At 43.7% G+C, this 18267-nt stretch overlaps 2 protein-coding genes across 2 annotated transcripts in view; one reads left to right on the top strand and one right to left on the bottom strand.

Annotated features, from left to right (window-relative positions):
- Nucleotides 1-9289, top strand: part of PSKH1 (protein serine kinase H1) — a 27331-nt gene extending 18042 nt beyond the window's left edge. The window contains exon 3 of the mRNA XM_081963450.1: nt 1314-9289. Within this exon, the coding sequence (XP_081819576.1) occupies nt 1314-1631 (318 nt within the window). The 3' untranslated portion in view covers nt 1632-9289. The remainder of the gene's footprint in view (nt 1-1313) is intronic.
- CTRL (chymotrypsin like) lies at nt 8968-18267 on the bottom strand. Its single transcript, XM_081963451.1, has 7 exons — nt 18096-18267; nt 16040-16143; nt 14235-14314; nt 13349-13430; nt 10746-10926; nt 10447-10580; nt 8968-9328 (listed from the first exon to the last, which is right to left on the bottom strand). Exons 1-7 carry the CDS (start codon nt 18250-18252, stop codon nt 9167-9169), a joined length of 900 nt encoding a protein of 299 aa, XP_081819577.1. The 5' UTR covers nt 18253-18267; the 3' UTR covers nt 8968-9166.

Below are 18267 nucleotides of genomic sequence, written 5' to 3'. Positions count from 1 at the left end.
ATTCACCTTGATTATTTGATGATGATAATTAGCATTTTAAAATTTTAACATTCTTGCAGTATGTGAGTTTCACCTAACGCCTATTTCTAACTACAAACGCGGTCCTTTTTTTTTTGTTTTTATTTTATTTTGGTAGAAAATCGAGATCAAGGGTGTCAAACCCAAGGCCCAGGGGCCGGATCCAGCCTGCAGGGTACTTAGATCTGGCCCGGGGGGGGGGCCCTTGGAAACAGTGAAGAACCAGCCCGTGGTGTTTCTGCCAACAAAAACGGGCTTCTAAGTACGCAGCCCTCCTGAGCTCCGTTTTCACTGGCAGAGGGTCGCAGGAGCCTGTTTTCGCTAGCAGAGCGCTCAGACCACCACCGGTGCCCCCAATAGGAGTGGCGTCAAGCTGGCCATGCCCCCTGGCCACGCCCCCCCAGGGTCAGACGCAACCCTGATGCAGCCCTCAATGAAATCGAGTTTGACACCCCTGATCTCGAGGAAACCGATTCTTATTTGGGATATCACTGTGATGCCCATTATAGTTAATCAAAGGATAGAGAATAGGTCCAGCATAGATTATGCACAAATGTGAAATTGCAGTAGCCTGGTGGTACTTTGTACTCCTTTCCCTCTTGGCATTGATTGTGCTGGAAACAAATTTGTGCTATAAGTAAACAAAGCAAAGCTTCCAGCCTCAGTAGTATTAATTGGGCATGCATCTAATTAGCCAGTGAATTCTGTCTGGAAGGAACACTGAGAGACCACAGTAGACATTTAAAAAAATCTGTCTAACCCTCTAATCTCAGGGGTTATTGAATATCCGTTGATACTATAGTGCAGGGGTGTCAAACTCACGATGTCATGTTGTCATCGCGTGACATATCGCGACTTTCCCCCCTTTGCTAAACCAGGGGTGGGCGTGGCCATATACCCATTACTTTGGTAGGGAAAATCTAACATAAGTCATAGTTGGAAGTCCACAGACAAAGGAATGTCTAGGTAGAGCAAATGATGGGGTACTTGCAAGTGCAAAAGAGAAAACACCCTGTTTAAAGAAAAGCAAGTTTGTTTGCTTATTGCCAACTTTAATAGCAATAGCAATTAAATTTATATACTGCCCTCTAATGCTTTGGTCTGTTTACAATGTCAGCCTATTGCCCCTAACAATCTGGGTCCTCATTTTACTGACTTTGGAAGGATGGAAGGCTGAGTCAAGCTTGAACCGGTCAGGATCGAACTGCCAGCAGTGGGCATAATCAGCCTGCAATACTGCATTCCAACCACAATTTAACGTTTTCCCCATCCCTTTGTTTCTCCTTCATTTTCAGCCCTGGCCCAGCGTGTCCAATCTTGGTAAAGATTTCATTGACCGCCTGCTCACCGTGGACCCTGGCGACCGGATGACAGCACTTCAAGCCTTAAAGCATCCCTGGGTGGTAAGCATGGCGGCCTCTTCTTCCATGAAGAATCTGCATCGCTCCATCTCTCAGAACCTCCTCAAGAGGGCGTCGTCTCGTTGCCAAAGCACCAAATCAGCTCAGTCTACCCGTTCCAGCCGTTCCACCAAATCCAACAAGTCCCGCCGAGTGCGGGAGAGGGAACTGCGAGAACTGAATTTGCGGTACCAGCAACAGTACAATGGCTGACAGCTCCCCAGGAGACGATCTCACTTCCTTCTTTTCGTCACTGGGGGCAAAGTGCCCACTAAGTGCTCCAGCTGCCTTATTTCTTCTCTGAAAGTTCAGTCCCTGTCTCTGTCTGTCTTTCTGTTTTGAAAGAAATGGAGATTTGGGGGACATTGACGCCTTGGGGGGGAAATGCCCTACCTAGGCAGGGTCAGTACAGTATCTCTGCCGTGGTGGGAAATGAGGAAAATCCATTTTGGCCCTTCCCTGGGTCAAGTCCTGAGCTGATGGTCTGAAATACTGGAAACACATGGAAGAGAAAATGCTCACTCGGTTTAAAATCCTTGCTATCACTGCTTATTTAATGACGAAAGTCAGTTGCTGTTGTTGTTGGCACAGTGTCCGAAGGTTAGTAGATTTAGAAGGCACTCCTCTCTGCCAATTTACCTGGAAATAAGCTTGATTAAATTAAGGGGGTGACTTCCGTGTAGATACATACAGAAGTTCACACTAGGCTCACTTGCGTAAGATCTGGAATCACCTGGAGTTCAAAGCATTTCCAGGAGTGCACAAACGGACAATCGGTTTTCTTTACCAGCGTAACCTCTTGGACTGTGCTAAACAATTTTTTTTCTAGAGATTCTCGTAACATTTAATGTGTGTGTCTGTGTGTTTTTTGGGGGGGGGGGTGTTCTCTACATCTGGCCCAACATTTAGTTGGAAATGGCTTGGAATGAGCTTTGTTCTTCCTTCTTGCCTCTTTCGTATTTTGTGGCATTGCTTTGAACTTCATTTTTGTTTTTCTCCACTTAATGTTGGGATGAATTATTATAATCCCAGTTGTCATTCCAAGCCTGCCAAATTTGTAGGATGTGGTTCCGCTTTCCCAGAGCCTGGAATAACCTTAAGAACTTTGTCTTCCAACATCATATCCTCCTATAGATGTCCTGTTACAATGACAGAATGAGCAGTAGAAATCTCTCATCAAATGTTGGGGTTGAAGTTTGACTGTTGTGTCTGCCCACAGAATGTGCAGAGAATACAGTTTAGAATCGTTAACTTACATAGTTTAATGAGATCCACAAATACGCTACACCGCAAAGACCCCGAAGGATTAACCCGCTTTAAAAAAAAAATTTGTACGGTTGCAAACAAAGAGTCCGGAACCAAAAGCAATAATCCTGCCATAGCCATTTTTTAAATAAAGTCATGTGAGGCAATGCGAACGATTATAACAAGAAGATTTGCACATTACCAACACGCATCTGCAAAATCATTAACCAACTGGAAGGAGAGTTGAATTCTTCTATCCTTGTTTAAGCCTGATATAATTATACAGCCAAAGGAAGTGTGGGAATTTTGACCACAGCATGAATCCTTTTCATTTCAAAACAGTGTGGAGAAAATGCATCTCCCTGAACATACAAAGCTGGCACATCAGGGAGTAGGAGGGAGCCTTCAGAGGCACTAAATCTTCATTAGCAAAAAGATGATTTGCCGAGCTTGGGAATTGGTTCAAAGTGGTACCCCTCCCCGCTCCCCTTCCCCTTTGCATGGTGAAGTGGTCCAATGAATTCTACTACCTCATTCTGCGGCATAGGAAGACTCTTGTGAGTAGTTAAGGCTGGTCAAAAGACCATCTGGAGTTTCCGAGTAGTTAATCTTAGCTTTGAAAATAAACAACCAGAGTGATGCCTTTAATTCTCTACGTCAGCCCAAACCGTATTTAGCTGACCTAGTCCTCTTGATCTTTTTCTGTCCTCTTTCTCCAGTTTGGAATTGTGGCCAAGACAGCTATAAAAAAGTGCCTTTTTATCAGAAACCAGCTCCTCATACCCTCTGGCAGATCCTGTTTAGAAATGTAACTGTCTCAAAACTAACACAGATGTCTTGAACGCTAATTAGCTGGCAGTTTAAAGTTTAGCATTTCTTCGGACTTGATACTCAAGGGCTTTTATCATGTTGGGCAGTTAAAATGACACTGAATTTGATGAGCCTAAAGATAAGTTTTACTCCAGTGAGTGATGATTCTAGAAGAGTCCCTGCGGCTTATTTTTTACATTCCCTTGAGCACGGTGTTACTCTACTTTTGATTTCTTTCTACTCCTGTACTAAGCACACCTTGTGTAGAATTGGTTTCTCAGGCCAGGGTGCCATCTAGTGGTTCAGGATATTCTTGCCTGTTGGGTCAATTAGTTGCAAACATCTAATAACACGTGACCTCATATCCTGTCATTGTTTACTGTACCATAATTGGCATACCTTGATTCATATTTTGATAGCCGTTGGGCCATACCAAATTTCCCATTGGCATTTGTGCCTCACAGGTGCTTCTTCAAGAGGCCACTGGATAAAGAAAGTCCAGTTGCCTCTTGAAAAAGCACCTTTGGGACAACCCTGATCAGGATGATTGAGAATCTCCATAGACATTGGCCATTTCCAACTTCTTTGCTCCATTCCTTCTGGATAAGAGGCCAATTTGAGAGAGAGTCACTGCTTTTGACCCCCTGGTTGTCCATGGAGATCAGTACCATGTAAGCACAGAAGCAGAAAACTTCCATGAAGGATGGCTAACTGTAGTCTGCTGGCCTGCTATAATGATAAGCAAATCATTCACAGTTTTTGTTTTTAAGTCCATGCCATAATTTCTAAGACAAGACAAAATATGTTTATCTATCCAGGTTGCAGTATAACTGTTCATCCATGCTTCCTCCTCCTCTCGTGCTCCAATTCATTTTGGGGTTTAGCTGCTAAGTTGATTTATAATATGTACGCAATAACGACCATTGAATATTCTCCTGACCTTGAGATTAGGTTGCGCCCAGTGCCCATGCCCCCTTTTCTCACTCTTGGAAATACCTAAACCATTGTAAATATACTGGAACTTAGCAATACTGTGTTGAAAAGTACAATTAGTTTGAAATCCATCTGTGCCTTGGAGAGAAAGAATGGAAAGTTGGGGTTATGTTCTAACAATGGGACTCTGAAGATGTCATCTATACCGGCTGCTGTGGTGGAATACTTGGGCCCCAGAATCCTTGCTGCGGCCTCTATATCACCAGGCCGGGCTGGTTCAGTAGGCTTTGTTGCTGGGTCATCTCCAAACCCGTGGTGACCATCACCCCGGCTGGTATGGCCTGATGCGTAAAGCTATGGGCCGAACTGCCCTGTGCTGAGTGAAAGGAGGTAGACACACCACTCAGTGGCGCTGTGGCTTCTTGGCCTGGGAAGGTGAACGTAGGTTGGGCCAAGGTCCATCTGGGCTGCTCGGTGCCAAGGGGTTGAACGGCGCTGCCGACGCTGAGTTGGCCAAACTGCTCCAGGAGACTGGCTAGCGATTGGCTACGTGACGGTGGCAGGAATCCCCATTCCCTGGAGTTCTTGTGGGGCATCTGCTCCGCCATCCGAGGGTCAAGGCCTGTCCCGCTTGGCTTCCATCCATCTGTGGTTCCAACAGCATCGCCCCGGTCATCTCCTGGAGTGGTGTAGTTCCCACAGCTTTGCCTTGCAGGGTCAGGTCCAGTTGCACGACCAGCTCAGATACCAGCACTTTGGGCTGGGCACCCAGCTGATGCTCCCTTTCTGCGGCTTCTGCTTCCAGCACCACTCAGGAAGTGTAGTAGATGGTCTTGACATAAACTGCCGAACCATCTCCTGTGGCTCCCTCCGTGGGGCTATAGATTAGAAGTCACTTCTGGCCCACATTTTGCCATTAGAAATATATTCTTTTGATGTCTTGCATTTGAGCATCAGTGGGTCCTTTTATGCCAGTCTCTTCCTGTCACTTTCTAAGGGCTGGCTGGACTAGAGCCACGTTTACCCAAGGGCTGGCAACAAGAAGTGTCATCGTATTACTGCCGAGTAGGAAGAAGCATTAGATCTTTTTCTAGGACAGCGATTAAAAGAAGGCCATCTGGAGCCAAGCATCTATGTATTCCACAGTGTCAGGATATTTAGCTTTTATCAGGCATTCTTATTGTCTGCCTTTAAACTGCCAACACTTTTTTTAAATCCAGGAACTCTTGCACTTTATCCTGTCCCGATAATTTAATATTTCCTATGAGCCACATTTTTCAACAGTTCCCATCATTTCATACGAAGCACAAATTCCAATGTTTCCCAACATTTCCACAAGAGTCACAAAACAGCGCTTTAACGTTTCTGGCTCTTTTAACGACTTTTATTCTCCAGTGGAAGAGAATTCAAATGTGAAGATGTTACTGTGTCCGTATGGTAATTCACAAGCCAGTCTGAGCTGCGTTTCTGGTGAAATTATTGCCAGCAAGAGACTCCTGTCCCAATCTTCCTCTGCTTACTAGCCCATGGTGCACCAACATGGATTTCCCCGCGACCGGTGGAGAGGAGATGACAGGAGGTCACCTTAAGCAGTCGTCCTATGTCTGCCATAATGCCTAGGTTGGCCTTTAAACGTTTATTTCATAAATGACCAGGATTGTTGTGTGTGGAAGTTTCAGCTTTGATGAGTAAATAGGAGGTGAAAATGGAATTAAAGTAGTTTTGTGTTCTTCCGTGGTTTTGTAAACAAAATTCAGCAGCTGGAGAACTTTTAAGAAAACGCATTTGGGGAATAGGATCAGTTGCATATTTGGGGAATAGGATCAGTTGCATCAATCCACACCGGTCATTTTGACAGTACTTTCAAATAGTTGCCTTTATCTCAAGATGGATATAAATGCCATTTGGCCAGTTTAGTGCCTTATTTAAACCACTCAGTCATTATTCTTGGAAACCTAGGACTACATTACAAGGAGTTCACAGTCCAAAGAACCACTCTGCTGATGATGCATCCTTAGTAAGTCCAGACTGGTTCCCTTTCTCTCCGTGTTGTGTTACAAATAGCTTTTGAAACACAGTGTGTCAAAGGAAGTCTGATGTAACACAAGGGACTCCTGTGTTCAAAGGAGGGGAAAAACCATTACAAATCTCAGCGACCATTTTTGAACTACTGGATGACTCTTTGGGCTCCATCTGATGTCATGGAAGGAGAAACAATGCTACAAAAAAAAAAAAAAAAAAAAGGAAATTCGCCCTTGTTGCCTGCTCTGCTTTTAATTTTTCTCAGTTTGGTTCAGCAAGCCACCTATTTCCAAACTATTTATCTTAGGGAGGAGATTCTATAGATTAACTGAAATCCTAGATCCATGATGGTGAACTATCCAAAGTGGCACACGAAGCCATGTCACCTGGCACGCGCAGCCTTGCCTGTTTGTCTTCCAGGTTTCTGGCGTGCGTCGTACACGACAATCAGCTGCCCTTCACATATGTGGCAGTGCCAAAAAACTGCATGCCGATTGTTGAGTGCACATGCTCACACTGTTGGCTTTTCCGGAGCTCGATCCCTTCATATGTTCGCGGCAGTGCTCAAAACTGGCCTGCACACGCATGCCGGCCAACTGATTGTTGGGTAAGGAAGTTTGGCTTTTCTGGAGCGTGGCCCCCGACGAAAAGGTTTGCCATCCCTGTCCTAGATGGACAGTTGCTGGCTAAGATACTGGTATTACAACTAGTTCTTGGCATACAACTCTTTGTGTAGTGACAATTAGAACAGTACTGAAAAGGATGGTTTATGACCATTTCCACACTTACGTTGCAGAATCCCCCATGGTTATGGGATCAAAATTCAGGCACCCGGCCACCAGCATGCATTTATGACAGTTGGCTATCCAGGGGTCATACGATCCCGCCATTTGCGACCTTCCCAGTTGGCTTCCTACGAGGCATCAACGGGGAAAGTCGAGCTCTCTTCACGACCCACTGAACAATTGCAGTGGTTCACTTAACAACAGTGGCAACAAAAGATTGTGAAACCGGGTGCAACTCACTTGACCACAGAAATTTAGGTTTCGGTCGTGGCTGAAGTTGAGGACTGTCCTGTAATTCTATGTACAGATAGTGTGTCCAGACATATCTCGTAGCAGCTCTATGGTGCTGAGATTGTTCAGCAGTGAGGGACTAGCCGTTTCATTGAGGCCCATTAACTGTGTTTGCCCCCAATTAAGGCTAGATAGGCTTTCCAAGAACCTCAGGGCTGTCCCAACATGGAGAGTGGTTTAAAAAAAAAAGGATTGACAGGTTACTCCTTTCAGATAACTGTTGGGAGAGAAGGCACAGTTCAAATATTCTGTACGCCAGCTACCCCCAACTATATCTTGCTGCCTTCCTGCCAATATCTGGTGCGCTGCGAATGTTGTCACTTTTGGCACTACTACAGCAAGGATGTGCAACCTCAGCAAGTTTGTGGACTTCAACTCCCAGAATTCCCCAATCAGCATGGGATTCTAGAAGTTGAAGTCCACTAGTCTTAAAAGTTGACGAAGTTGGATAGCCCTGCACTACAGTGTCCTTTGGCAGTCCTCCAAGGTAGGAATTAAGCAATTTTAGTCCGATACTTCTTCCCGTCACCATAACATCCGATTTGTCAAAAATCATTGTTTCTAGAAACTCCCTTACCACTTTTTCATACATCAGCGACTTCCCTTCCCTACGTTTTTTCCCCAAGTATTCATTACCTGTGATTTTTGTCTTTGGTGCCTTTTGGGGTTATTATTTTTTTTTTTTACACAATGGAATCTCTACTTTTTTAGAGGGTGATTTGATGCATGACAGTTAATCTGTAATGTTGAAATTAGTGTATGGAATTATTTATTTTGTGTATTCAAGTCTATTTTTAAATTTTTTTAAAACTGTAACCTTTTTATTCAGTAAAATGTTGATCCTCCCAGAGTAGTGAAGTATGGTTTATTTTTTTTTGTTTTTTTTTTTGGGGGGGGGGGTATGGTTGTAATGTATGGCTGTGAAAGATGGACCATAAGGAAAGCTGAGCGCCAAAGAATGGAGGCCTTTTGAATTATGGTGCTGGAGAAGACTCCTGTGAATCCCTTGGACTGCAAGGGGATCCAACCGGTCAGTCTTAGATGAGATCAACCCTGACTGCTCTTTAGAAGGCCAGATCCGGAAGAGGAAACTCAAGTACTTTAGCTACCTAATGAGAAGGAAGGACTCACTGGAGAAAAGCCTGATGCTGGGAAAGATGGAGGGCAAAAGAAGAAGGGGACGAAAGAGAATGAGGTGGATGGGTGGAGTCACTGAAGGCCTGGAGGAACATCCATGGGGTTGCGATGGGTCGTATACGACTTCGCAACTAACGACAACAACAATGGTTGTAATACATGCTCTAATGAAAGGCAGGCTTTTTCAGGTGAGGCCCTGCACTTCTGAACTCAAGTTTGTGGATGAGGATAAAAATAGTTGTTTGAAAGTGATTGTAGATCATATTCATTCCTATATTCAGTCATTTTTCCCATAAACCTTGAAAGAGAGAAGGCTGGAACTGCTGCCGGCTTTTATGCCTTTTAATAGATATTGAGGTATCTTCTAATCACATTTTTTTGATTATTTTTTTCTTTGAAATGAAAACTGATGTGTTTTTTCCCCCATATTTCAGTTGCAAGAATGTACGTTGATATATTTTCTACATGGGGGGGGTGGGGGGAGTCCCAATGAGAGCGTTTGTCTTGTGTCTCCCAGGCGTGTCATCAGCGACTGGCTACTACTTGGTCAATCCAGTTGCGGAATTTGGAGACTCGGGCATAGACAGCAGGAATAGAGACATTGCAGCTGGAGTTTCCCCAGGAGACGACCCCGACCAGATACCAAGTTGGGCCGTTCTGGCATACCAGAGGACCACCAGAATCACCCTAAAAGGAAAGAAAAGCAAATGCTTTTTAAGAAAAACTTTTTTTTTAGCCTGGAGTCAGAAAAATTAGCCAATTTGGAGCCCAATTTGTCCCAAAGGTGCTTTTTCAAAAGGCAACTGGACGCTGTCTTTGTTTTTCCTTGAAGACGTTTCGCTTCTCATCCAAGAAGCTTCTTCAGTTCTTCCATCAGAAGTGAAGAAGCTTCTTGGAGGAGAAACGAAAGGTCTTAAGTCCAGCTGCCTTTTGAAAAAGAACCTTTGGGACAACCCGGGTGACTGAGAATCTACAAAGACAGCCCAATTTGTACTTGAATAACGGGCCTTTGGGGAAATCGAGGATTACAAGCTAGCCTGAAAAAACTGAACTAGCAGCCTGGACGAAGACAGCAGTGGTCAACCATTTTTGTTGGGCTGTCAAGAAGATCACATAGTCATGTCCTTGATGCCACCAGGAGCTGACCTCAACCCAAAGGAGATAAATTTGACCTTAAAAAGCCCCTGGAAGCTCTTCATCAGGCCCTCATCTTCAGATCATGATTGGCACTCTGGTATCCTTTACAATACAAGAGCAGAGTTGGAAGGGACCTTGGAGGTCTTCTAGTCCAACCCCCTGCCTAGGCAGGAAACCTTATACCGTTTCAGACAAATGGCTGTCCAGCATCTTCTTAAAGACTTCCAGTGTTGGGGCATTCGCAACTTCTGGAAGCAACTTCTGTTCCACTGATAGTGGATAGAACCTTTGAGTGAGTGGAACTCTTAAGGCCTCCTCCAGTAGGGCCAAAGGTATGAAACACCTAAAGAATATTACTGGGTTCATTTATCTACCTTACCAAAATAAGTCCATGGCTGGACACAAAGAACCTCCCTCGCAGTTCAATACGCTGCAGAGGTGGTATTCAGCCAGTTCTCTCCGTCTCTTCTCAGTCAAATCGCTAGCGGAGGCTGCGGGAGTTTTCACCCACCTGCCCCAATGTAATGCACGAGCACTGCGCATGCGAAGAAGGAGGTGTGCATGCACAGACGCGTTTCATGCATGCGAGCTCACGTTTGCGATCTGGTAGGGAAGGTACATGAATCCCACCACTGCCTTGATAAAATCCTTTTTATAGAGAACCTTACATGGCAAGACGAGGCACCGGCTCCACCCGCACAGATCATAGAACTGGTGATTGGCCTGTTATGTTTTTCCTGGCACTCGTTGACTGGCACCAAGGGAAGAACGACTTGCTGTAATATGACTGCAGACTCATGTGCTGGCAGAAAGAAAGAAAAAAATTGGTGTAAGAGGAAGCAGCCAGTTGGAATTGTCGGATTGAATGAAAGAAGGCAGGCTGGTGTCTTCGCTTTCTCACTTGGGTTTTCTCAGCCCGCCTGACGGCCACTTATAAGACAGGTTACAAGCCTAAACGGCCACTTACAAGACAGTTTGTCCCGTCCCCAACCAGATGTGACACACTTTAAATCTGGGGAGAAAAGTTCCGTGGGAGAAGCGAGGCAGACCGGAGATACGTAGTCGTTCAGCTCCACTGGAGAAGACAGCTTCAATAGGGCGAGGTCATTATCTATATTGTAAGAATCCCAGTCAGGATGGGTGATTACCTGGAAAACATCCGGAGTGGAGGGAGAAACCTTAAAAAATCATCGTCTCTGCTTGATTTTAAGATCTTAGAAGTCCATCGCTCCCTGCTAGGCCCTTGAGAGCTTTTCCCATCCCAAAACCAAGATGATCAACAATACGATTATGCAAGACTGATAATTGCTGGTATTTCTGAATGGAAATACTGGGGTCTCTCCATATCACCTTTAGCTCTTAAATCTAAAATCACAGATTGTGTGAGTGGTACAATGAGGGATACAATCAAAATCAAGTGAGGTACTAATACCACTCTATAAAACCCTAGTAACATCATACCTAGAGTACTGCATGCACTTTTCATCATCATACTATAAAAAAGATGTTGAGACTCTGGAATGAGTGCAGAGAAGAGCAACCAGGATGATTAGGGGACTAGAGACTAAAACATATGAAGAACGGTTGCAGGAACTGGGCATGGCTAGTCTAGCGAAGAGAAGGACCAGGGAAGACATGATAGCAGTCTTCCAATATTTGAGGGGCTGCCAGAGAGGAGGGGGTCCAGCTATTTTCCAAAGCATCTGAAGGCCGGACAAGGAATAATGGATGGAAACTAGCCAAGGAGAGATTCAACCTAGAAGTAAGGAGGAACTTTCTGACAATGAGAACAGTCAACCAATGGAACAGAAATTGCCTTCGGAAGTTGTAGGAACTTAATCACGAGGCTTTCAAGAAGAGATTGGACTGCCATTTGCCAGAAATGGTGTAGGGTCTCTTGCTTGACCGGGGGGAGGGGGAGATTGGACTAGATGACCTACAGGGTCCCTTCCAACTCTGTTAATCTGAGTGCTGTCTTTTCCTTTGTTAAGATTCTCTAAAGGAAAATAAATAAGTACAAAGAAAATAAGAGCAGGAAAAGAATTTGAGGTTTTGCCAACTTAGTATACTCCAGATTTATGGGACTACATCTCCCATCATACCCAACATCATCAGAAAGTTGAGAATTATAGTCCAGTGCATCTAGAAAACACTAAGTTGGAGAAAATTTAGTGTAGCTGCTATCTTAACACAATAGCTAGAATCAATGTTAAGATGCTGAGATTCTAGAAAGTCCAGAGAAGAGCAACAAAGAAAACGATCTGGAGGCTAAAACATACGATGGGCAGGAACTAGGAATGTCTAGTCTGACTAACAGAAAGACTAGGGATGACATGATAGCAATATTCTGGTAACTGAGGACCAGTCACAGAGAAGAGGGGGTTGGACCTACTCTCCAAAGCATCTGAGGACAGGGCAAGAAATATGGAGGCTTATCAAAGAGACATCCAATTTAGAATTAATTCCTGCCATAAGAACAATGAATCAGTGAACTGGCTTCCCTCCAGAAGTTGTGCAATTCTTAAGAAGAGGGACACCCATTTGTCCAAAATGGTATAACTTTTCCTGCTTGTGCAGGGGGATGGACTAGAAGACCTCCAAAGCCCCTTCCAACATTGTTATTCTAAATTCTATGTTATAATATGAAGGAGATATGGGATTAAAATAGAATATAGAATAACAGAGTTGGAAGGGACCTTGGAGGTCTTCTAGTCCAACACTCTGCTTAAGCACAAAACCCTACCCCACTTCAGACAAATGGTTATCCAACATCTTAAAAACGTGCAGTGTTGGAGCATTCACAACTTCTGGAGGCAGGTGGTTCCGTTGATTAATTGTTCTAACTGTCAGGAAATTTCTCCTCAGTCCTAAGTTGCTTCTCTCCTTGATTAGTTTTCACCCATTGCTTCTTGTTCTACCCTCAGGTGCTTTGGAGAATAGCTTGCCTCCCTCTGTGGCAACCCCTGAGATATTGGAGCACTGCTATCATGTCACCCCTAGTCCTTTTTATTAAACTAGACATACCCAGTTCCTGCAACCGTTCTTTATATGTTTTACCGTCCAGTCCCCTAATCATCTTTGTTTCTCTTCTCTGCACTCTTCAATAAATATGGGTCTGCAGATATTGAAAGAGACAATACTAGACTGAAATAAATTATGCCATAATGAAGGTGAGGAAGGGAAGTCAACAGCCATTATCCTGGGCCATCTACACAGAGGCATAAGGCAAACATCAATGTTGACTTAGCAAAGCCAACCACCATAATTTGCAAAGCAGCTTTTATAACTTAATGTATAGTGAACCAATTAGGCCAACAAACCATGTCTTATCAGAACTGTTTGTCATGCCATCCACAACTGTGGGGTTGCATTGCCCTGTGGGATGAGCTTCAATAAATAATTTTAAACGGTTTCCATTATAAACCGCATAGGATTACAAGGTGATTGGGAAGTGGGACAAATAAACAAGTAAAAATGGTGATCTTACTTCTATCCCTGATGCCTAAATATACTTTCCTTGCATGATGCACTCTTTGGTCATTTGGACATGGTCCCAAATAAGCCACTCACCTTGACTATGGATCGCGTTTGGACTGGCGCAGCATCATCAAATCTGTTTTGCAGTCCAAAGTAAGCAAAATCTGCCCCGGGTCTGGAGAAATAAAAACGCAACTCATCATGTCTAATGTGCTATTGTGACCTTTTTCTCTCTGATGCGTACATGCAGCTAAACTGAACATTGAGACATACTGTAAATCAATGCCTTAGTGCTGGGGATGAAAGAAGTAGGGTAGGGTAGGGTAGGATAGGATATAAAATAGAACAGAATAGAAAATAGAATAGAACAGAAATAGAATAGAGTAGCATAGAAATGGAACAGGAATGGAATGGAGTAGAAAGAAATAGAATAGGAATAGGAACAGAATAGAATAAATAAAAGAGTAGGAATAGAAGAGTAGAGTAGAGTAGAATAGAGTAGAATAGAATAGAATAGAATAGAATAGAATAGAATTCTTTATTGGCCAAATGTGATCAGACATAGAAGGAATTTACTTCCAATGCAAAAGCTCTCAGTATTCACACGTAAAACAACAAAGTGATAGGTCATAGATCATAAATAGATAATAAATAGGCTATCAAAAATAAATAGCCTCTACCGATATTCAGACTCTTGAATCTCACATCATTTTGTTGATTCAGTAGTTCAGAAAGGGATAGAATAGTTTGGAGATGCAGATGGGGAAAGAGATGGTGAAATCAGATTAGGCCTTTTGATGGACAGAGCTCAAAGGCGAGAATTCTCTTTCACGTTTATGGGAGGCATACAGTCTTAGAGCAGGGGTGTCCACGGCATCTTTTAGACTTCGGGATTTTTAACACTCGGCCTCTGATGATTCCAAATAAGGATGAAACTGGTAACACGGACAGTGATCAATATAAGAAGAACATTACTTACTCCGGAGTGCAGTGAGCAGCCGTAATAACCCAGTTCTCGTTGATCAGGGAACCGCCACAAAAATGGCGACGTGAGCGAGTCTAGAGGGGGGGAAATCAAAATAGCACAGATTTGGAACACCCGAAAGATAAAATGCATCAAGAAAACAGAACGTTGGACAACTTTATGCTCCTAATTTTTCCTTCTTTGCTCTCCCCTTTCATTTTTTTGAGGACTTGAACTAAACAGATGAGGGGGAGAAAAACGATCTGTAGTTCACCTTTTCCAACCTGAATGAACCCCAAGTATGGATATGAATGAATTCAAAAGCCAGGTCCTATTGGCACTTAATTTGAGCATTCCTTTCACTTTGGAAGCAAAAGTAGAAGCAAATAAACTCTAAATAAATCTGTCTTCAAAAAAAATTGCACACCCTCTTCTACCAGGAATCCAGAAAGAATATACAATACTAAAAGTTGCTCGCATATAGTATTAGTTAATTTATAACAAAAAAAAACAAGTTTGTACAACAGAGAAAGGTAAGTAGTCTTTGATTTTTTTTAAAAAAGCAGTTTATTTACATTTTAAAATATCATTTTCATGAATTTTAGGAATTGGGAAAGGTGCAAACAAGTGCCTGCATACATTCTGAAGGTCAGCAAAAATGACATTTCCACGTTTTTAATTTTTTTTAAAAAAATACACTGTTGTTATCAGCAACAAAATTTTAGTCAGTTTTTCTGGGGCAGCTTCAAACCCACCCTACCCTATTCTCACCTATGCACTAATATTATGTCTTAAAAGGGTAGCCTTGTTATGCCAAACTGCGCTTGTCCAATTGCTCATTTATTTTTATGAGTAACAGACTTACTAAAACCATCCAGAGTTTAAACTAGGATTAATAGAGCTGCAGCGTCTTTTTCCCACTTCAAGGATCATTGTGAGAAATAGACCTATTTAAGGCAAAGGTAAAAGTTCCCCTCGCACATACTGTATGTGCTAATCATTTCTGACTCTAGGGGGCGGCGCTCATCTCCATTTCAAAGCCGAAGAACCAGTGCTGTCCGAAGACATCTCCGTGGTCATATGGCCGGTATGACTAAATACTGAAGGTGCACGGAACATTGTTACCTCACCAAAGGTGGTTCCTATTTTTCTACTTGCATTTTTTACATTCTTTTGAACTGCTACCGTGTTTTCCCAAAAATAAGACAGGGTCTTATTTTCTTTTGACCCCCAAAATAAGAACTTGGTCTTATTTTTGGGGAAGTCATATTATTTTTGAGGTGCAGGAGGCGGCGAGGGTGGTCACATAATGGCTGCTGCTGTGTTGCAATATTTCCGGGGAGGCTTATTTTGGGGGGAGGGCTTATTTGGGGGGAGGGCTTATTTGAGTGCATGCACTCAAAAGCCCGATTAGGCTTATTATCTGGGGAGGTCTTATTTTCTGGAAAACAGGGTAGGTTGGCAGAGGCTGGGACAAGTAATGGGAGCTCAATCCGTTACACGGCGCTAGGGATTAAAACATCTGCCACTACCTGGGGTTGAACTCTCAACCTTATGAATGTGAGGCAGGTGTCTTCACCATTAGGCCACCACACCATTCTACCTTCTATTATTAGCAATGTGCTTTAATTGTGCCCGCATGTTGATTCAATTCAACCCGACAACAACTTGGTGCTCCATCCTCTATCTTCTTCCATTCCAGGGTCCTCAGCTTGCCTGCGGTGCCTAAAATGCAGTTCAGCATCTTGGATATAAGGAGAATAGTACTTGCCCCCGCCCTCCACTAATGACCTACCAGTGACCATGGGAGATGTCCTTACCTGCAGCGAGACTTGCCAGGGCCAAGAATTTGGAATGGCATCTACCCCGTTGATAACTCTCTGTGTATATTTCACGTCGGGCTTAATGACTGGGATCCCACAGCCTACAAAAAGACAAAGAGGGTCAATCTGATAAGTATCTTAGATCTGGACTGAGTAGCCTTCCGTGATAGGCAAGAAGGTTGTGGAGGCCGGTTCAGATTTGTTCGTTCGCTGCTTACTTTTGACAAGCTCAGAGCAACCAGAAGCTGCACACAACTGGTTGGCTGTTACACTTTAGGCTACAGAATGGGGGCATTTTAAATTTTCAAGTTGAGAAAGCCATAATTGGCCCTTGACTGATACATGTGGCAGCCAGGTCCACATTCTGAAAATTTCCTGGACAAAGTAGGGTCAAAGTAAATTTGATGTAACTCCGCTTGAATGTCCATTTCAATCTTCTAAATGAACTATCCTCAACGTTGCTTTCTATATGCTTTTAATCATGTCCCTCTTTGTCTACATATAGAATAGAATAGAATTCTTTATTGGCCAAGTGGGATTGGACACACAAGGAATTTGTCTTTGGTGCAGATGCTCTCAGTGCACATAAAAAGACAAGATATGTTCATCCAGAGTCATAAGGTACAACACTTAATGATAGTCATAGTCATAAGCAATCAGGGAACAATCCATATTAATGTAAATCTAAAGATACAAGCAACCAAGTTACAGTCCTGCAGTCATAAGTGGGAGGAGATGGGTGATAGGAACGATGAGAAGACTAGTAGTAATAGTAATGCAGCCTTAGTGAATAGTTTGACAGTGCCAAGGGAATTATTTGTTTAGCAGAGTGATGGTGTTCGGGGAAAAACTGACCTTGTGTCTAGTTGTTCTGGTTTGGAGTGCTCTATAGCGTCGTTTTGAGGGTAGGAGTTGAAACAAGTTATGACCAGGATACGAGGGGTCTGTAGATACTTTCACAGCCCTCTTTTTGACTCATGCAATATACAGGTCCTCAATGGAAGGCAGGTTGGCAGCAATTGTTTTTTCTGCAGTTCTGATTATCCTCTGAAGTCTCTGTCTATCTTACAATACAATAGTAGAGTTGGAAGGGACCTTGGAGATCTTCTAGTCCAACCCCCTGCCTAGGCAGGAAACGCTATACCGTTTCAGACAAACGGCTATCCAACATCTTCTTAAAGACTTCCAGTGTTGGAGTATTCACAACTTCTGGAGGCAAGCTGTTCCACTGATTAATTGTTCTCACTGTCAGGAAGTTTCTCCTCAGTTCTAAGTTGCTTCTCTCCTTGATTAGTTTCCACCCATTGCTTCTTGTTCTACCCTCAGGTGCCTTGGAAAATAGTTTGACTCCCTCTTCTTTGTAGCAACCCCTGAACACTGCTATCATGTCTCCCCTAGTCCTTCTTTCTCTTAAGCTAGACATACCCAGTTCCTGCAACCGTTCTTCATATGTTTTAGCCTCCAGTCCCCTCATCATCTTTGTTGCTCTTCTCTGCACTCTTTCTAGAGTCTCCACATCTTTTCTACATCGTGGAGACCAGAACTGAATGCAGTATTCCAAGTGTGGCCTTCTTGGGTTGCAGAGCCAAACCAGGCAGTTCTAGAGGTGCAGATGACAGACTCAATAATTCCTCTGTGACATTATCTAGCAGAGCAATTTTTGAAGAAAAAAAAAAGCCACTGCTGGAGTTGGAAAGAGCATCCCAAAGAAGGTGGCAACAAGCTGCTTTAACTGCCAGAAAACTTCCTTGGCGTCATTCACAGTTCCTCTTTGAAGAAGAGTACCCCCACCCCCGAGTTGTAGCTGGAAGCATTCTTCCTTTCCCAGCCTGTTGCTCTTTTGTTTTTGTTTTTTGCAAGGGAGGGGAGTTCAGCCAAGCAGGTCTGTGAATTAGGCAACGTGGGTTGTGCGCTTGTGTGTAATGTGTTGCACGCAATGAACTTAAGCATGCTCCCCCCGCCCCCCCCCATAGGAACTGCATGATCCCTCGGCCGTGATGAAAGAATAGGAAGCAACCACCCAACCTAGAAAGGCAACAGATGCTTTACTCACCACAGGCAACATCAAGGAGCACTAGGTAAGTGAGAGTCTTCCACAGGAAAGTCATTTTGGCTGCTACTCCCTGGAGGTTTAGGTCCCCGGGTGCGAGGTTTTTATTACTATGAGCCGTGGCGCTTGGCCAGGTGTGGTTGACCTCCCCTCCCCACATCCTTGGATTGATGAT

The sequence above is a fragment of the Natrix helvetica genome (genome assembly GCF_964273705.1).
Source record: "Natrix helvetica genome assembly, chromosome: 10".
Lineage (NCBI taxonomy): Eukaryota > Metazoa > Chordata > Lepidosauria > Squamata > Natricidae > Natrix > Natrix helvetica.
The sequence above is the reverse complement of the archived record's forward strand: the minus strand, read 5'-3'. Positions and strand labels throughout refer to the sequence as shown.